Here is a 17,288-nt window from a genome sequence, read left to right as displayed (position 1 = left end):
CAAAAAGATTAAACACAATAAAAGAGAGTGAGGTGCAAAGATTGAACACAGGGTGGAAAAAAACATTCACCTACATGTATAATTTAAACTTTAAAACCTTGCATTAATGAAGGAGAGAACAGTGTTGTGACTTGTATAACATAATGTAATATAGCATGGAATATAAAAGGGAGGGAATGTGACAGGATTATAATAAACTAAAGCAAAGAGAAATGAAACTTTCATCATAAAATTAAACAAAACTAGACTAGATTGAAACATAACTGTAACAAAATAACCTAAGCTCAAAGGTCTACTTACTGGCTTTTGTCAACATTCAACAGCACCTCATGGTCTTCCTTCAGTGAATGGAGCGTTACTTTTCAAAATCACACAAGCCAAAGTGGATTAGCCTGTTTATGCCACGGCCACTTGGACAAGTTATAAATGAATTAATGTTATATCACATTTTTTCAGGCCTTTGAGTCACTATCCCTCCTCTGCAACTCAGTACAGAAAGAAACAACGAATTTCATACTAAAACTTTGGAGGATCTTTTCACAGCCAGTATACAAAGTAGGAATGAGCACAGTGACCAATAACTCTTTAAATAGACACATCAGCATGTGAATATTGTATTAGACAGTCTTGAAAAAATGTGAACCTATCCTTAAGTATCGTTCATATTGATATTTAAAGTTCCCAAATTGGTATTCGATAGATGAAAAGGTTTCTTAATCCTCTTTTTGTCTTTCTGCCATATTGTTTTTGTGATGTCTCACTCTATCACATCACAACTTGATACTGATTGGTAATTCAGTTGAAAATATTTTATGGCCTTGAGGAGCAATTTGACCAAATAGATCCAGCTGCAGCCACATCACGAACATGCGGTATCTACATGACACACCCACTTTACTACATGACACACCCACTTGGTTAGGTTTAGGCTTGATGGTTAGGGTTAGGGTTAGTGGTGGTGGTGAGGGGGGGCGCGGGGGGGGGTGTCGTCTAACATGCCGTTAGGGTGACAACATCGGGTTAGGGTGAGTCTGCAAGACTGCAGCTAGACCCTTCTCTAATTTGAGGCAAGCAGTTTTGCAAACAAAAGTACATTTGACCAGTTAATTTACACAAATAAAGACAATCTAAAAATACAAACATGACAACGTTAAAAAGAGTTAAAATACACAAGGATTAATGGCAGCGGACATTCTTTAGCTTGCCAATATCCACAACAAAAAAGAACTATGTCCAACACCACAAAGACACATATTATGTACATATACACAAGATAAACTGACCATTTCTTGTACTGTGGTTGTTCAAAAGTCTAATGGTTCGTGGAATAAAACCAGATGTCCTTCTGTTTGTTTTACACACAAGCAATCTAAAAAGCATTCCTGATGGTATTATGTTAAAGTAGCTGCAGAGGACATGTGTGAGGTTGTTGATAATCTTATATTCTTAGGCTGGTGAGTTAGAGTCTACTAAGTTTCGAGGCAAATGTCAACATTTAAAAACATTCATTTTCATTGGATGAAACCAATAAACATGTAATACCATCACAAGTAGACACAGGATCTGTCAAGTAACAGCTGAAACTAGTATGCTTCAAGTTATGTTGACCTTTGTCTACTTTCTCATAGTTTACTTTCTTTTTTTAACTTTCCTGCAATATTTTTAATACACTGTGGGTTTCATGCACAGTATTTCCCCACCATGATTGATAATAAGTTAATCTGAATGAGAGATCCTGAAGGAAATCCTTGCAGAGGAGAACCCCCCTAATGAAAAGAGCACTTTCACATCTGGCTTGGTGCACTGGACAGCTGCCTGCTGTCTGCTGCAGCTAGTCTCCCTACAAATAACTCACTTTCTATGTGTCCAACCAAACCCTTTGTCACATCAGCCATGAGGTAGCTATTTTTTTGGACCTGTCCATCTCTGTATCTCTGTGGACTGCTAACCTGGCTGAGCTTTCCACGTCTGACTGGAACACCCCAACAATTTCGTCTAATTATTCTTGGCTGCACCAGTAAGAGGACCTGAAAATTGAACTGCAAGAGGATTGTCATGCTGCAAAGCTGCCAGATGGTGTCTGGAATTACCTGAAGAAAATTACAGATAACCATCCTCCTTTAAGCCCACGAGAGCTGTGAACAAAACAACAGTAAATGTAACAGCAGAGAGAGTGAAGCTGTTTTTAACATGCAACACTGTGGTAGCTCCGTTAGCCTCGCTAGCTTTGAGCAGTGGTTTTGTTTGGAGGGAGGGGTGCTTTTCTTTGGTGGTACACATGGTCAGCGGGCTTCGGTTTCATTGCATTCATAGAACAATGACTTCCACTTGAAGCCGTTCAGCGGTTTGGCTGCCTCCGACACTCTTGAGAACAATGGCTGTTTTCATAAACAAATCAATTACAGCCACATAAACAGCAGAGATTGTTTTCAAAAAATTACAGTGTATGATTCATAAAAATTGCAGGCCTGTTTGAGAAACTCCAGAAATTGATATTTTTGATGAAAGCGCTGCCCTGCGTCCAGATGACGTTGTGCAGTGACAAGGCGCCACTGTAGCTGTGAGTAGTGCCGCATTGTGCTGAAGAGTAGATGTCAGTATCTCCTCCTCGCTGGTTGCCATTTCTCAGCTCTCTTCTCAGTCGCCACACCGCAGCAGCTTGCATGCAACTTCCAGAATCCACGTGTTTTCAGGGCAGTAGGAAGGAAGAAGTTTCAGTCATCAGAGAGAGGACAAGGGATCTCTTTCAGCATGCCACATGGGCCTGGGTAGAGCATGTGTTTATATTTACTGTACGTTATGAGGGCTTGGGCACACGCCACCCCGCTGTTTCACTCTGGGCACCAAAGCTACTCCACCCAGCCCCAATTAAGGAGCACAAGGAGCTGTTTGATTCCCTTTATAAACCCAACATGACAAATAACTGTATTGTTTATTGTTTGATCCCCCTCGGCTGCCATGACTCTGTACAGCACACCGCCGCTGTGTCATTGACTGCACTGTGTTATGTCTGTTCTGAGAAAGTAATGATTTGTATAGACCATTGCTAACGAAATGTGAATTGTAAGACTTCTGCGAGTCTGGGATGCAGCCAAAGTGAATGGAGCTTGGGCGTTGTGAAAGTTGGAGAAGGGTACTGGGTTTATATGGTCGGGGTGGTTTTGGGGGAGAGGTTTTAGGCTGAGTTGTTTAACTTAGATAATATTGGATATTATCCAGCACAGTGGGCCAGGGAGTTAGAAACCATATTGTGCTCGCTGAAATTTGGTAGGAGGGAAGCTGGAGAGTAACTGCTGCTGAAGTTTTTCATTGGATCAGTGCAGGCGTTGTGCAGATGTTGCCCTATAACTCTGGAACATTCTGTGGTTATCAATTATCCGGTATACTCTTTTCAAACAAAGGCATCCCACGCATTCAGCTTTTCAAGGTTCTTTTTTTAAGTTTCCTGGCAATAGGTAACTGGGCACAAAAAACAAATCGCTCAATTTCATTCTTCTATCTCTGCATTGATGTGAAAAATGATGTGTGTGAGTCAGAAGGAGAGAGAAAGGTAGACGGTGAGAGAGACGTAGAGGGAGATCTGAAAAACATGTTTACCTCCTGTGGATCGACATCGTCCTCGAAAGCTTCCCTTCTGGAGACGTTCCCAAAGCGAAGTGAGGCAGAGAGAGAGAAAGAAGGGGAGAGAGAAAACTATTTAAATTTTTGATGTATAAGAAATTCTTAAAGTCAGAGCTCTGGAGGAAGAAATAATCTCATTGGTTGAGTTAGAATTCAAAGTTTTCTGACTAACTGATACCTTTGCTGAGTGCAGTTTACATATAACTTGACGTTTGAAGTAGATATTAAAGAATGAGGACAAATGAAGCGTGAAGAACCTTTTCTGGCTTGTCGACATGTTAGAATATACCTTTAAAACATCAGCATGCCCTTTATTTAGAGACATCCTTCCAGCAGTTATTCTGCCAAGGATCCTGTCCAACTTCCCTTATGGCAACTGTTTTCATTTCTATTGTTTACATGGAGATTTCCTTGCAACAATAGTTTGATTCACAGTACTACGCACACATGCCGATCACTATGACTGTACAGTATGATGCCCATAGAAGGCACTGCTTTGTTTAAGCTAGCTTTACCTTTGTTATCTTTGTCATCTATCTTAGCTTACTCACTTTTCTGGTGAGATTGTTCTGAGTTTAGGTTGCAGAATTGATCTGTCGTAAGAAATTCATTATTGCATGTTGTTTGCAAAGAGGAATCATGGCTTCCCTGCGGCTCAGTGGTCTTAAGTTGCAAAATCTCTGGAGGAGCTTTGTCGCATGTTGTTCCCTTCTGTCTCGCCTAAGCCTTTCTGGTCTCTCCTGACAAATGCTTATTTAATAAAGACAAAAATCAACAAAACATATTTCAGACAAATATTAACCTACAGGACTAGTTAGTGCTAATGTATTCCACTAAAGTCTTTTCAAATCGCTACATCCTCGAATTGTTATGTCTTGGATTAGTTGCTGGAAGCAACATTAGGTTCTGTTTTCACCAGAAAACTCCACTGCTTACAACTCAGTAAAGCCAATCCATCAATCTGCAGCGAGTCTTAGTGCATTATTACATTCTTCCTCAGTGGTGGAACGAGTTACCAAACTCCATCTGATCTGCAGAGTCCCTTTCAATCTTTAAGAAAAGACTAAAGACCCAGCTCTTTCGCATACACCTCTGCACTTGATGGACCGAAGAAAGAAAAAAAATCTGCTTCTGTGCATCTTATGCACTCTATGCATTGTCTCTGTGCACCACCTGTTGGCATCTATGCCCTATCGGACTCGAACTTAGCTTCATGCCACTTACTCGCATTGTTCTCTCCTGACTAGATCCTTGCTTGTGTTGTATCAACTCTCAGATGTATGTTGCTTTGGATAAAAGCTCTCTACATCGTCCAGTTTCCACTTGCACTATCATTTGCACATCTCTGAATCCACTCCCATCAAACATGGTGTGTTACATTAACACAAATCTGTATTTACTATTATTTGCACATTGCATATACTGTTTACACTATGAACACTCTAATGACTCTTCAGTTACAAATATATTTGATATTTGTAACTCTCATAACCAAACATTACTTAGTCACAAAGTGGCACAAATTATTCTAGATAATATCTAGTATATAAATAATGTTAGTCTGAAGCACAGTGAAACATTTAAATGGTAAATGGGTAGGGATATCATGTTAAAAAGCCTCCTGAGTGCTGCTGAAATTGTCAGTCTAGCAGACTCACAGACGTCTGGAGAAAATCTTGTCAAAAAATTTGGATACTTAGACCATAACTGTGTCCCAATTCCATGCTACATACTAATTCTCAGCAGGTGCACTGGAAAAGTGACAAAATTAAATGTACTCCAAAAAGTCTGTATGCAGCCTCTTGATTTTTTGTGATTTTGACAACAGGCCTCCAGAGTCAACAGTTCAGTGTTCAGTTGATCCCTGATTTATAGTCTTTTGCTATACTGACAATAGTTCTGTCCAAAGAACTTCTGTGCACAAATCTCTTCAGAGCTCTCACAAACTTGATGAGACAGAGATTTGGCAGCTAAATTGTTTTTTTGTTTGTTTTTTATTTGTTGTCTTGTGTGTTTTTTCCTCCCTTTCGAGTAGTTGAGCCCCTCTCTCTTCGAGATTATACTCAACAAATGCGATAATTCTTTCAGGAGTGCAGCAGCTTAAAATCCAATCCACAGTTGACAGACAGGGAGGGAAAGTAAAGGGAAAGTGAGAGAGGGTGTGCAGGTTTCCTGTGTCTTCTCAGACATAATAGAAGCTGTCATTGCCAAGCTTCACCTCCTCCATCTCTGCCACCTCACAACTCCTCTCTACATCAACGAGCGGTACCTTATCCATCTGCGCTGCGCTGTCTGCCTCAATTCAAAAGCTCCACTTATCAAACTGCAGACAGCCTGTTGAGCAACACGGCACATATCTCAGTTAATTTTCTTCAAGAAATTTGGCCACGGCTGAACCTTTTTTCTTTAAACGGCAGTTTCCTTTCCACGTAAACTCATTTTCACAGTCATTTAATGTCTTTTTACAGCCTTGTTAATGAGTCAGTGGTGTAAAGAAATTGCAATGGTTTCCTTCTGTGTCACACAAATCGGTAAAAATATAGTTTTGCTCACCTCATTGGACAGAATGACATATCAAACTTGCTTCGTATTTTTAGCAAGGCTGTGTTTTACAACAGCTCATATGATGCCCCATTTTATTGCCTGATGGGAAAACCTCTTTATTGTGGCAAGTTTAAGAAGAAAAAAAAACACATTACCAGAATACCAATGCTATTTTAGCCATCATTATATGGGGATAACAGAAAGATTCCTATGAGAACATAAGAAATAAGAAGTCTGAACGTTGAGGCAAGTTGTCAGTTTCCAGTCGTTCTGCATTAACGAGCCCACCAGCTGCTCGAGCATGTTGGGATTCCACACAGCGATGAAGTCAAGGTTTCTCTCATCCACAAAAGATGTCGCTCATCCCTTTGGTATGACTAGTTTTTTTTAAGGATTGCATCAGATTTCTCTCTCTCTCTCTCTCTCTCTCTCTCTGTCTGTGTCTGTCTCTCTGTGAGTTTGTCGTCTCTCTCCTTTCTGTCTCAGGTTTGTTAGACTGAGGATATGAGCTCATGAGCTGCGGGTCAGACAGTATGACGTTTGCGATACCCTTGGCTCTCCGTAGCTGTTTTATATATCACTGATGTAACAGATAATAATAACAACACTCATTCCATTTCTTCATTTCTGTTGGGAGCCAAGTAGGTGGATTACTTTCTGATTTGTTATAACAAAACAAAACTCTTCTTCTCTCTCTTTTTTTTTTCTTCTTCTAGATGGTCACCACCTCTGGGAGACCGAGGCCAAGGTTGACAAAGACGCCTCAAAGCCTGTAAGTGATACATATGACATTATTATTGTAACGAATCTGGTCTCATTTCAGGATGAAAGCAGACAAAAGGACAAAGCAGCTGTTCTAAATCATTTTAACCAAACTCAGTCAGAACTTTTCTATCACCACATTAAAATTTGATGTCTAAATCAAGTCAGCTGAGAATGAATGAAGCTCCACTCGGTCTGGCGAAGACTCACAGTAACAATGACGTCATAAATCTAAATGTGCAGTAAATATGTCCTTTGATATCACCCTTTTCCGGTTTTATCTCAAAGGAATAGTTTGACATTTGGGGAAATATGCTTTTTCACTTTCTTGCTGAGAGTCAGATGAGAAGATCGTCACTACTCTCACATCTGTATGCTAAATATGAAGCTACAGGTTAGACAGACAGTTAGCTTAGCTTAGCATGAAGACTGGAAGCAGAGGCAAACAGCTGGCTGGACAATTTCATGGCAGTGAAAGTAACCAGCTTGTTGCCTGGCAACCTCATGGTGACGATAAGACTACAGGAAGTCACTGCACCCAGCCAGGAAATAGTAATAATGATAACTTTATTTATATAGCACTTAGCACAAAGTTACATAGTTTTTTACAGTAAACAAAAGTAAATAAAATCCAAAACATAACAGTCAAGATAAAATAATTAAAAATAATAAAAAAAACAACAAAAAATATTCTGGGACTTAACTTCCTGTAAAACCACAACGTGTTGTTTTTATACTTCAGTTTTTGTGCGGATTAAACACACAAGATATAACGTGTTATTTAGTTAAATTTAGAGATACTGGTGGGTTTATTTTTTTCTCCCTTTTGGACGGAGCCAGGCTAGCCGTTTCCCCCCGTTTCCAGTCTTTATGCTAAGCTAGGCTAACCTTCTCTCATCTGTAGCTTTATATTTACAATACAGATATTTTCTCTTCTTTCTTGGCAAGAAAGCGAATAAATGTCTTTCCCAAAATGTTGCACTATTCCTGTAACCTCCTATTAACCCAATATACTCATTCTTTATTCCGCTCTAGTTGCATAAAGTATGAATTTAACTCAATCTCATCTTATTTCATCTCATCTTAATTAAATTGAAAATTTGAAATCCAGCATTGATCCAAAGCTAATCACACACTAAGATTAATGAAGAAGAAGAATTTACGGTATCTGAATTGTCTCCAGTGGTATCATTTTTTAGTCTGATGTCTTCTTATTTAATTTAGATTTTAAAATCTTCTTCTATATTTAGATTGATAAGGTACCATATACATTATTGTAAAAAATATGGAGAGGGTCTGTACACTGGATTAAAACTTAATTGGTCTGAAAAAAAGGCAACGGTATAAAGTTTTGGGAGCTTTTTTAATCCATTCATTGAATCCTGCACCTGGCCTCAATATACTGTATGATAAGATGTACACACAACTGCCTTCTCTGCACCATAGACAATATTAACATAAATGTTTTGTTTTGTTGTATTGTCCCAGAGTTAGACTGAAACAAATATGTTGACACACACTGGTGTACACAAAATCAAGGACACACACACACACACACACACACTGAGAGAGAGAGAGAGAAGTGTAACGATAGCATGACTGTAGATTTTCTCGCCCCGGGGCAGAAGCCCTCCGGGGGAAACAGCAGTGTTGTGTTTGAAACGTGTGGAAAGGTTTTCAAAAGTTCAACCTTCAACCTGTGGGAGTTTAAGCTTGGCAGCGTGTCCTGTCTTGGCCTGGGACAGCCGGAGGAGAGAGAGAGACACACAGAGGCAGAGAGAGAGAGAGGGCGAGAGAGAGAGAGAGAGAGAGATGTAGTGGGAGTCTGGGAGATAGACGAGGGGATTAGTGGGTGTCTACATGTGAAGCGCTGCACCTGCTCCCAGTGTCTTCCTATTGCAAAACACATATACGCCACACACACACTCACACACATACACACACACACTCCATCTCTGTCACACACACACACACACACACACAGAGTAACTGCTGGGACACATCTGTCTGCTTGAATAGACAATAGGGCCTCGCTCCTCCCTCCATCCCTCTCTCCCTCCCCACTCAGCCCAGTCTGCTGGATTGGTCCCATTTTAAACACTGACGCTGCTTTGGCCAGTTTAACCTCTGCTGTTGCACCACAACACAGACCAAACCGCAAATTCAGAATACCTCACCGTCTCTGTCACCTGCACAAACTGACCTTTACCCAGAGGAGAAAAGATTTAGATGATTTATTATTCATTTTAGAATTATTTTCAATTAGATACATCAGATTGCTTACATGAACTTAGATAAATGGTGTGGAGGAGTCCAAAAAACGCTCCTCCATGCTCAATTTGTCACCCTTGTTCTTCCTTCTTCCATATGAGATAAATTACTTTTGTCAGCTAACAACATCTCTGCGCAAGTTTTGGTGATTTTCATGCTTTTTACACAAATTAGAGGTCCACATAGACCTCAGTGGGATGAGATGTTTTTACAATGCAACACATGTGCATATAAAATTTTCAAAAGCGAGTGAATTATTTCACCCGTGTATGTTTTTTGATTCAAAAATAAGCCTGCATGTTTTTCATGAATACTTGTAAATAAAAAGTTTGGACACTAGCGACCAGTGAAACGTTGGAAATATTCCTGTTCAGCCTGGACACAGTTACGCTTTAGCGCAGTGCAAATGGTGAACCGTTTCCAGAGTTTTTATCAGCTAATCCTCTGAAGGACAGAAGGCTTGCGGCAAAAAAGAAAAGTAGAAAAGCCTCATCTGGCTTTACTTGACTTTACGACTGTAGTGATTTAATATAACGTGTGTCAGCTCTCACCTGTACATGTCAGGGCCAGCCATCCTCCAAAGCACAGTTTTGTAGACAGATGACTTCCTCCCTGGCTACTGAGCAGCACCTCCAACACACTCTATATATATTCACACACACACACACACACACACACATGCTCACAAACACACACACACACATGTGGGACTGATATGGCCACAAGCTGAACCTTCACTCTCTCCTCAGACAGCAGGAAGCTCTGCTGGGGAAATAAACTATCTGGACACTCCCGACTTCAGTTTATTCACATCAGCTGAGTTATTCACTGTGCAAACAACCATGGTTCTCTATAACCTCACTTCATGGTCTCTTTGTGGTTCGTTGAGGATTACAACCAGATTTTCAGATTTCATTCCCCCCACCCAAAACACACAACTTACTTTACTTTCAGTCTGTTTTTTGAAGGAAAAGAGAGCTAGATGTTGATTTAATGTTACCATTTGGCAAAATACAAGTCTGTTACTTTAATACAGTATGTACTGACTTAGGATATATATAAATTTAATCTAGGAAGTAGAGCAAGTGATGGATAAAGTCCTCAAGTAGCCTTTTCATTACCAACAAAAATTGCCTTGTGTATCATCTTTTTTTTGTGAGTTACATTTGCAACCACACAAACCATAAGAATGCATAACTCAGTTTTAGTCAAAAGTCAATTTTGTGTTGCAGAATTCGCTCCTGATTGAAATCCCTCCCTATCGGAACCAAAGACTCTCCACTCCCGTCCACGTGAACTTCTACGTCTGCAACGGCAAGAGGAAAAGAAGCCAGTATCAGCGCTTCACCTACGTTCCTGCCAGTGGTAAAGATCTCCACTTCATATGCATTCACAGCTTACTTAATTAAGCTTAACTAACAGTGAATGAGCAGGTAACAGTTTGGGGTTTGTTGGGTTATTTGCTTGACACTTTAACAGAGCACATGGATGTTCTGGTGAGTTCAACGTCTCTCCCAAAGAAGGATTACTGTGGAAAACAAGAATGAAGCTGCTGATTTTTTGACTTAATAAAAATGCACCAGTCATACAAGATATTTTGAACTGCCCCTCGCTGTGATTTTACAACTGGAAAAGATTTGTATTATCTCCCGTTGTTAATCCAGGATCTAAATCAAGTTAGAAATAGTCTTAAGATATGATATTTCAAGAACGAGGACGAGGCCAACAACACTGCCATTCAAACATGTTGTTGATCATAGATACTGATACACCAAATAGTTTCATTCAGTTGAGTTTAGTGGGGCTGGCAAACTGAGAAACTTTGACTGTGAGGGCTTCATACAAGAGTCATAACTATTTGTCACAATAAAAGGGAAAATAACTTCCATTTAACCTCTAACCTTTACTGCTACTCACTTATCCTGTCTTTCTTTTACTTTCCTGTCATCACCCCGACACTTCACCACTCGCAGTCTGCCCTTTTCCTTTCATATCCCAGACTAATTAGAAACATTTTCACCAGCATTTCACATCTGAAGAAGAGAACAAACAGTTTGTATGCTCCCTTGTCTGGTGGTTTGCTAGGGAGGAACAAAGCAATGCTATTATTCCCCCATTGTAAAAAAAACAAAAAAACAAAAAAAAACTATAAAATCTGTTCTTTTCCATACCTGTAGCTACATGAACACTGCAGTGACTGGACACACAAGGGTGGGGAAAGGGGCATGGGAAAAGCATGTTATTTGAATAGAGAACCTTTTGCCAAGCTAAATATAAACACTGACCCACCAACTGAAATGTAAAAACCACTGCTAATTGCGCTTCGGGGTTGGAGCGAGCATCCAGTGGGTGGGTGGTTCAAAGCTCTGATTCAACTGAGCTGGCCCAGCCCTGTACGTGGGCGACGGAGTGCCCCGCTGTGAAAGTGGAGCATTGTCCTCTGGATGTAGGGGAGCGTAAGGGAGGGAACGAACTCGGGGGGGACAGCTAGTCTGGTCAGTGTCTCATCCTAAAGGGTGAGCGAGCGCCATTAAGGCAACAAGCCGGCTGGGTGAACAATACGATCTGCCGCAGAAAAGGAGAAAGTCAGTGAAAAGTTTCAAACAAGTTGAGTGAAAACGTAGGTGGAAAAAATGATCAAAAGCCCGTTTTTTTTTTCAATAATGAGATTTAAATGAAATTCAGTTTTTCCTACTTTTTAAAAATCACGTCATGTTAACCTTTTTTGCAGCAGCAGCAGGTGTTACAACAGCTTGTACTAAAACAACAGATTTATTTTGGGACATACAGCACACACGGCTGATTTTCACACTCCGGAAACCCAAGGGCAGGCTCTCTTTTGTGGCAAGACAAACATTTGCACTTCTTCTGCTCTTTTCTGTGCTGGTGCATCTGCCTATCCTCCACAGGCAGACAGACACACTTCCTCCAAACAGGCCCAAAATAGGGGTGCATGTGCTATTTTAGTCCTGCGGTTGGTGTAACCATCTCATCACAGTTCCTCTTTTACAGTTGTTGACAGTGGAGGCTTCAGTAAGGCATGACGCGTCCTAGTTTCACTCTTTTTTTAGTATAATGAGGCACCTTTTTTAGCTCGGTACACCCAGAAAGATTAAAATGATCTTTTTCAAGAGATTTCCCTGAACAAGCAGAATCGCAAAATACAGAAGAACAACAAAAGAAGACGCAGATAAAGAACAACTAACTGCGTGCATCAGTAAAAAAATTTAGAAAGTGCACCAAGAATCACAGAGAGGAATAAAGTAATTTAATCCATCGGCTTTGATTTCAAGCACATGCTTCATATTATAATCTGAAACAGCTTCACCGCAGCCATGAAAAGAAGAAATAGATCCAGTTTAGTGATGCAGTGATGAAGCTCAGGGTCAGAGCCGTGCTGTTGTTTGGTTGTAACGGCACTGAAATGCTTGTTATATAAGATTGATGTCATGTCATGAGCTGCAGCAGATTGACGGTCCACATTTTAAAACGTGGTGTCCAACATGTTCTGCGCTGGAATCTGTACGGGTGGCCAAGATCTCAGCGACTGAGAACAAGTCCTGCCTCATTTAAACTCAGCATTGGTCCTCGTTTGTGCATTCACCACAATCCTCAAACACCCCGAAGCCACCATTTTGTCTTTTTCAGCCACATCTTGTGCTTAAAGCAGCTTTCACGTCCAGTTAAACTTCGTTGTTTTGCTTTGTCTCAATGAGCGAGCAGTAATTTATTTTAAATTGCTGAACCCTGCTGAGTATGAAGCTGCTGTTGCATATTTCATATCGCACATTTAATGGATATTAGCAGTAGAGCAAGATCCAAAGAAAATAGACCCTTTTATTATAGAAGCAGCTGGATGTTTCTCGTGTTGATGAGTCATCCCTTTTTTCCTTCTTTTTTCTAGTTTTGTGAATATTTTCAGCAGGGTGGGAGAGCTCAGGCCCAGACACAGAGTCTCATTGATGAGAGTGTTTGTTTGGCAGTGTGTTTCCTAGCCACAAACCCACTCACTCACTCACACTTGCAGGAAGGTTGGAATATGTGTTTACTCATTTAGCTTTTCCTTCTGTTTTTCCTCCTTCTCCCACAGTGCCAACAATAAAGACAGAGCCACATGACGACTACAACGCCCCTCTGGTGTGTGCCCAGCGTGGACCCAGCCTGTCTTTGCACCCAAAGCCATATTTCCCCCCACAGGTCATGACCCCGATGATGACCTCTGACCTCAGGCCATGTGTGGTGGGAGGGGCTTACTCTGTCAGTCAGCAGAGATTGGCAGCAAAGCCCTCCTCGCTGCCTTCCTCTTCCTCCCCGAGCGCCAGCCCCAAACTGCACGACCTGTCACCACCGCCCTTCTCCAAGTGCCTCTCTGCCGGCCCAGCAGTCCAACACCCAGGCCCGCAGTCCCCGATCCCGCACGTCTCCATCATCCAGGAGACGCCTGGGCGCTACCAGCCGCCCAACCTCTACCCACCCAGCAGCGCCTCCTCCTCCCCGGCCTCGCAGCCCTCCACCCCAGGCACAGGCCCCGAGGCGCCCTTCTCTCCAGCCCACTGCATGACCCCTCAGCCAGTCAGCGGCAGCACCAGCCCCGGCGCCCAGCAGCACCCTAAAGTGCCAGAGAGGGGGCGCTCCTCCCTGCAGGAGGACGGCAGCCCCCCCTCGCTGGCTGTCAGCATCAAACAAGAACCACAAGAGCTGGACCAGATGTACCTTGATGATGGTGAGTGAAACTGTTTTTATTATTATACAAAAATATTTTTCTAATCCAGGACATGGAAAACATTATAAAACGAACAACCAGTCCAACCCCCTAATTAAATAGACAATAAGGTTTTTATTGTGCTCCAGCACAAAATGACCATAATATGTCTGCAGGTGCTGATAGCATTTTTGATCAATATCATACTGCATGACTCACCGATCACTTTGCCAGGAGCTGAGGACTTTGGATTACAAAACTCGGTTAGCACGCTCACCCAATGTTGTTTAAAGACTACAAACTTTTTCTTGATGGAGGACAATCCTACCAACAAGCCACAAACATTTTCAACATTGTGTTTTTACATATGAAGGCCAAAAAACACAAAATAACAAATCAGTTATGTCAGCATGGTGATACTTAACCTCATTGGTAGGTGTTTTTCACTTACTTTGGGAAAATGTTATTTATTGTTGTGGGAGTGATGAAAGGTTTATCACTGCTGTTGTATTTCCTATTTCTCTTGAATAGAGGCTATCAAAAGTCATACATTGTTTTATATCCCTTTATGAATACTCTCACTTTTGTGGTAGCTGTGTTTCTTCTCTCCATTGCTGTCAGCTTTCTTTGCCGTCTAACTTCTGAGGTAATTAGATCAAAGACAGCTGGTGGTCCAACGTTTGATATATTTGGCTTTAAACCATGAATGAGACAAGCTCTCTCAAAGCTCACTGATAAAATAAATGCAGTTTTTTTTGTGACCCTCCTGTATTTATCTCAGAGAGACTGCAAGAGCAGGATTTTAGGAGCACAAACTTTATGATCTCACTGGTCTGGGCCGCTGTGCTCACCACTGAGGTTCGGGGGCTGTGTGCTCTGCGCTGTGGTGATTTGAAATAAATTGGATAAATGATCTTCCTCGGGGCATGAAAAAACAGCGCCTGGCTCTGTGTAAGTCCCGGGGAGGAAAGCAGTGCAGTAGATAAAGAAACACTAACCAGCAGCTATCAGCGGACAGAGCAGCTTTGATCCGTCACCAGAGCCCCTGCTGAATCATCTGGCCGAGCTTCCTGACGATGGCGAATGAGACGCTGTTGTTGGGCCGCAGACGCAGAACTCAGACTGCTCCCATGCCACTTCCTTTGAAAAGTCTGGGTAAATACATTAACACTTGTTAGCTCTGTCTGCGGGGATATTTGGCTGGCTAGCTCTGTGTCAGTGGAGAGTTGATTTGTAATTATGTTCAGACTGGTGCCACCACTGCTGGCGTCTCTAGAGGCTGTTTACGTTCAAACCAGGTGTAGTTAAAGCAAAAAAAAAAAAAAAAAATCAAAGTGTATAAGTACGCCACCATAACCATAATGGATATTTCTTAGCAGCTGGGCCCCCAATTACACTTGTTTTCATTGGCAAATTGAAGGAAATTTTGCTAAGCATTCCAATCTTAATGTGGCTTCTCACTTCATTAAAACCTTTGGCAGAGTTTGATACGCCTTTTTGCTTTATAGCCTCACTCAGGTGTGATGTTACTGTTACTGTAATTTCTTGTTGGCCATGGTCATTAAAACTCAGACAACGATATGAGACTTTTAAAGGGCTGAGACATTGATTGTCACTGAAAATATTTGTTGTAAATAGGGTTTGTGGGCTGCAATTTAGTCTGCAATGATCTGTACATTCCTTTGAGAAACCAAACATTAATTGTTGCCATTTATTTAATGTAATGCACTTAAATTTAATCATCATAATGTGATGTTTAACCCACTTATCGTGTTAAATAGCCACAGTAAACTTAATTCATAAATGAAGGTGACACAGTCAGATGTTTTTGATCTCCCACATCAAGCGGTGCTGTTTTTGTCTTTTATCTCTGTTTGTACAGCCCTCTCAAATTCATCAGAGTCCCCGCTCTGTTAAACATTTTTTCACACCGTCCCCTTCACAGGTTACAAACATGTCTGCTCATGGAAAGTCTGAATCATGCTGTCTGGCCCCGAGCCGGAGCTATAGGCTGCAGGGCGCACAGTCTTAACTCCTCTGCTGCTGAGGCTGAGGGAGATGGAGACTGGCCACGCTGCCATAAAACTTGCTGACTGGAGAGGTTTGCATGCTTCCCTTTGGCTCAGATAAACGTCTGCAAGAGGTGGCCAAAGCCATACGTTATACTGCACAGTAGTGTGCCATAGACTTTTGTCCATGGTGAGGTAACATGAGCAAAACATGTGCATTCTGAAGTCAGATCGGAGCCAAATGGCGTTACGAAATGCGTTTTTTACGGCGTGTTGTGGCCTTGTTATATGTCAGAACGGTGCAATTGATGACCAGATATTTTAGATACTCATAGGAAAAGTATTTGAGAGTAAATTTGTGTGTAATACCTGTCTGAAAACTGGAATCTGCCTGATTTGATGCAGTAAAACTCTCAATTTACCCGTATTATCTGCAGCCACAGCTTGCAAGAATCTTGCTCCAAGCAGTAATAGTAAATAGCAACTACCTTTGAAGAAAATATAGCAAAGGTTTATCATGTATTGGAACAACCACATCATCTAAGTATTGTTGCCAATTATTTCTAAATACAGTGAGTGGCCAGAAAAATACACACACCTGTGTACCTAATACTACTATAAATACCATTACTGAGACTACTTTATGGGTATGTAATATATTCACCTCATTTACATATATGTAGGAACATAAATAGTAGAAATCCAAAACAACAACACTGTAATCTGCAAAAATACAATAGATTTGAATCAACACCTATCTAACATAATGTCAGAAACAAAAAAAACTTCCACATGGATCATATTTATTTCAGGACTTGAGGTTAGAGTCCAAAAAAGACACAAAGTTTGCCTCTCAGGACCCTCGATTTGGATAAGGAAAAACTCCCCCCAACAAGATAAAAGGAACAAATGGGAAGAGCGATAAAAGAGGCGGACAGACATGCAATAGATGTTGTACGCAAGAATCGACAGAAATAACAAGTGTAAAATACAATATGGAGCAACAGAATGACAATATTAGGTAGATAGATTACTAAACTGGGTTACTTTGCAACAGAGGGCCCATTTTTTCTGGTTAGTCAGTGTATGAGGGAACTTTCATGTAATATGTTGCGTCTTGTCTGCTGTTTTACTATTATTCATTTGTCTTAAGGCCCGTAAAGTTTCTAAAGTTCAGACATTCTCATTTGAAATAATACCTGGGTTTTAAAGAAACAAAAAATGGCAAAAGCTGTGGTGAACTACAGAACCGCTCTGTGGGACTGACTTGCAGTAACCCAGTAGGAGCCTCGTTATGTGGGCCAAGAACATCTCGTGGCTTGTGGCCTGGACTTGACGTGGCAGTAAACGGGGGGATTTGTGGTGTTTTCTGCCCCCCA

General features: G+C 41.2%; 1 protein-coding gene across 1 annotated transcript in view; it reads left to right on the top strand.

The window, feature by feature from the left end:
• Positions 1–17,288, top strand: part of nfatc1 (nuclear factor of activated T cells 1) — a 46,918-nt gene that overhangs the window by 17,990 nt on the left and 11,640 nt on the right. Inside the window, exons 7-9 of the mRNA XM_067612330.1 lie at positions 6,882–6,937; positions 10,431–10,563; positions 13,289–13,921. Coding sequence (XP_067468431.1) covers positions 6,882–6,937; positions 10,431–10,563; positions 13,289–13,921 — 822 coding nt within the window. The remainder of the gene's footprint in view (positions 1–6,881; positions 6,938–10,430; positions 10,564–13,288; positions 13,922–17,288) is intronic.

Source organism: Thunnus thynnus, chromosome 15 (assembly GCF_963924715.1).
Source record: "Thunnus thynnus chromosome 15, fThuThy2.1, whole genome shotgun sequence".
NCBI lineage: Eukaryota > Metazoa > Chordata > Actinopteri > Scombriformes > Scombridae > Thunnus > Thunnus thynnus.
The sequence above is the reverse complement of the archived record's forward strand: the minus strand, read 5'-3'. Positions and strand labels throughout refer to the sequence as shown.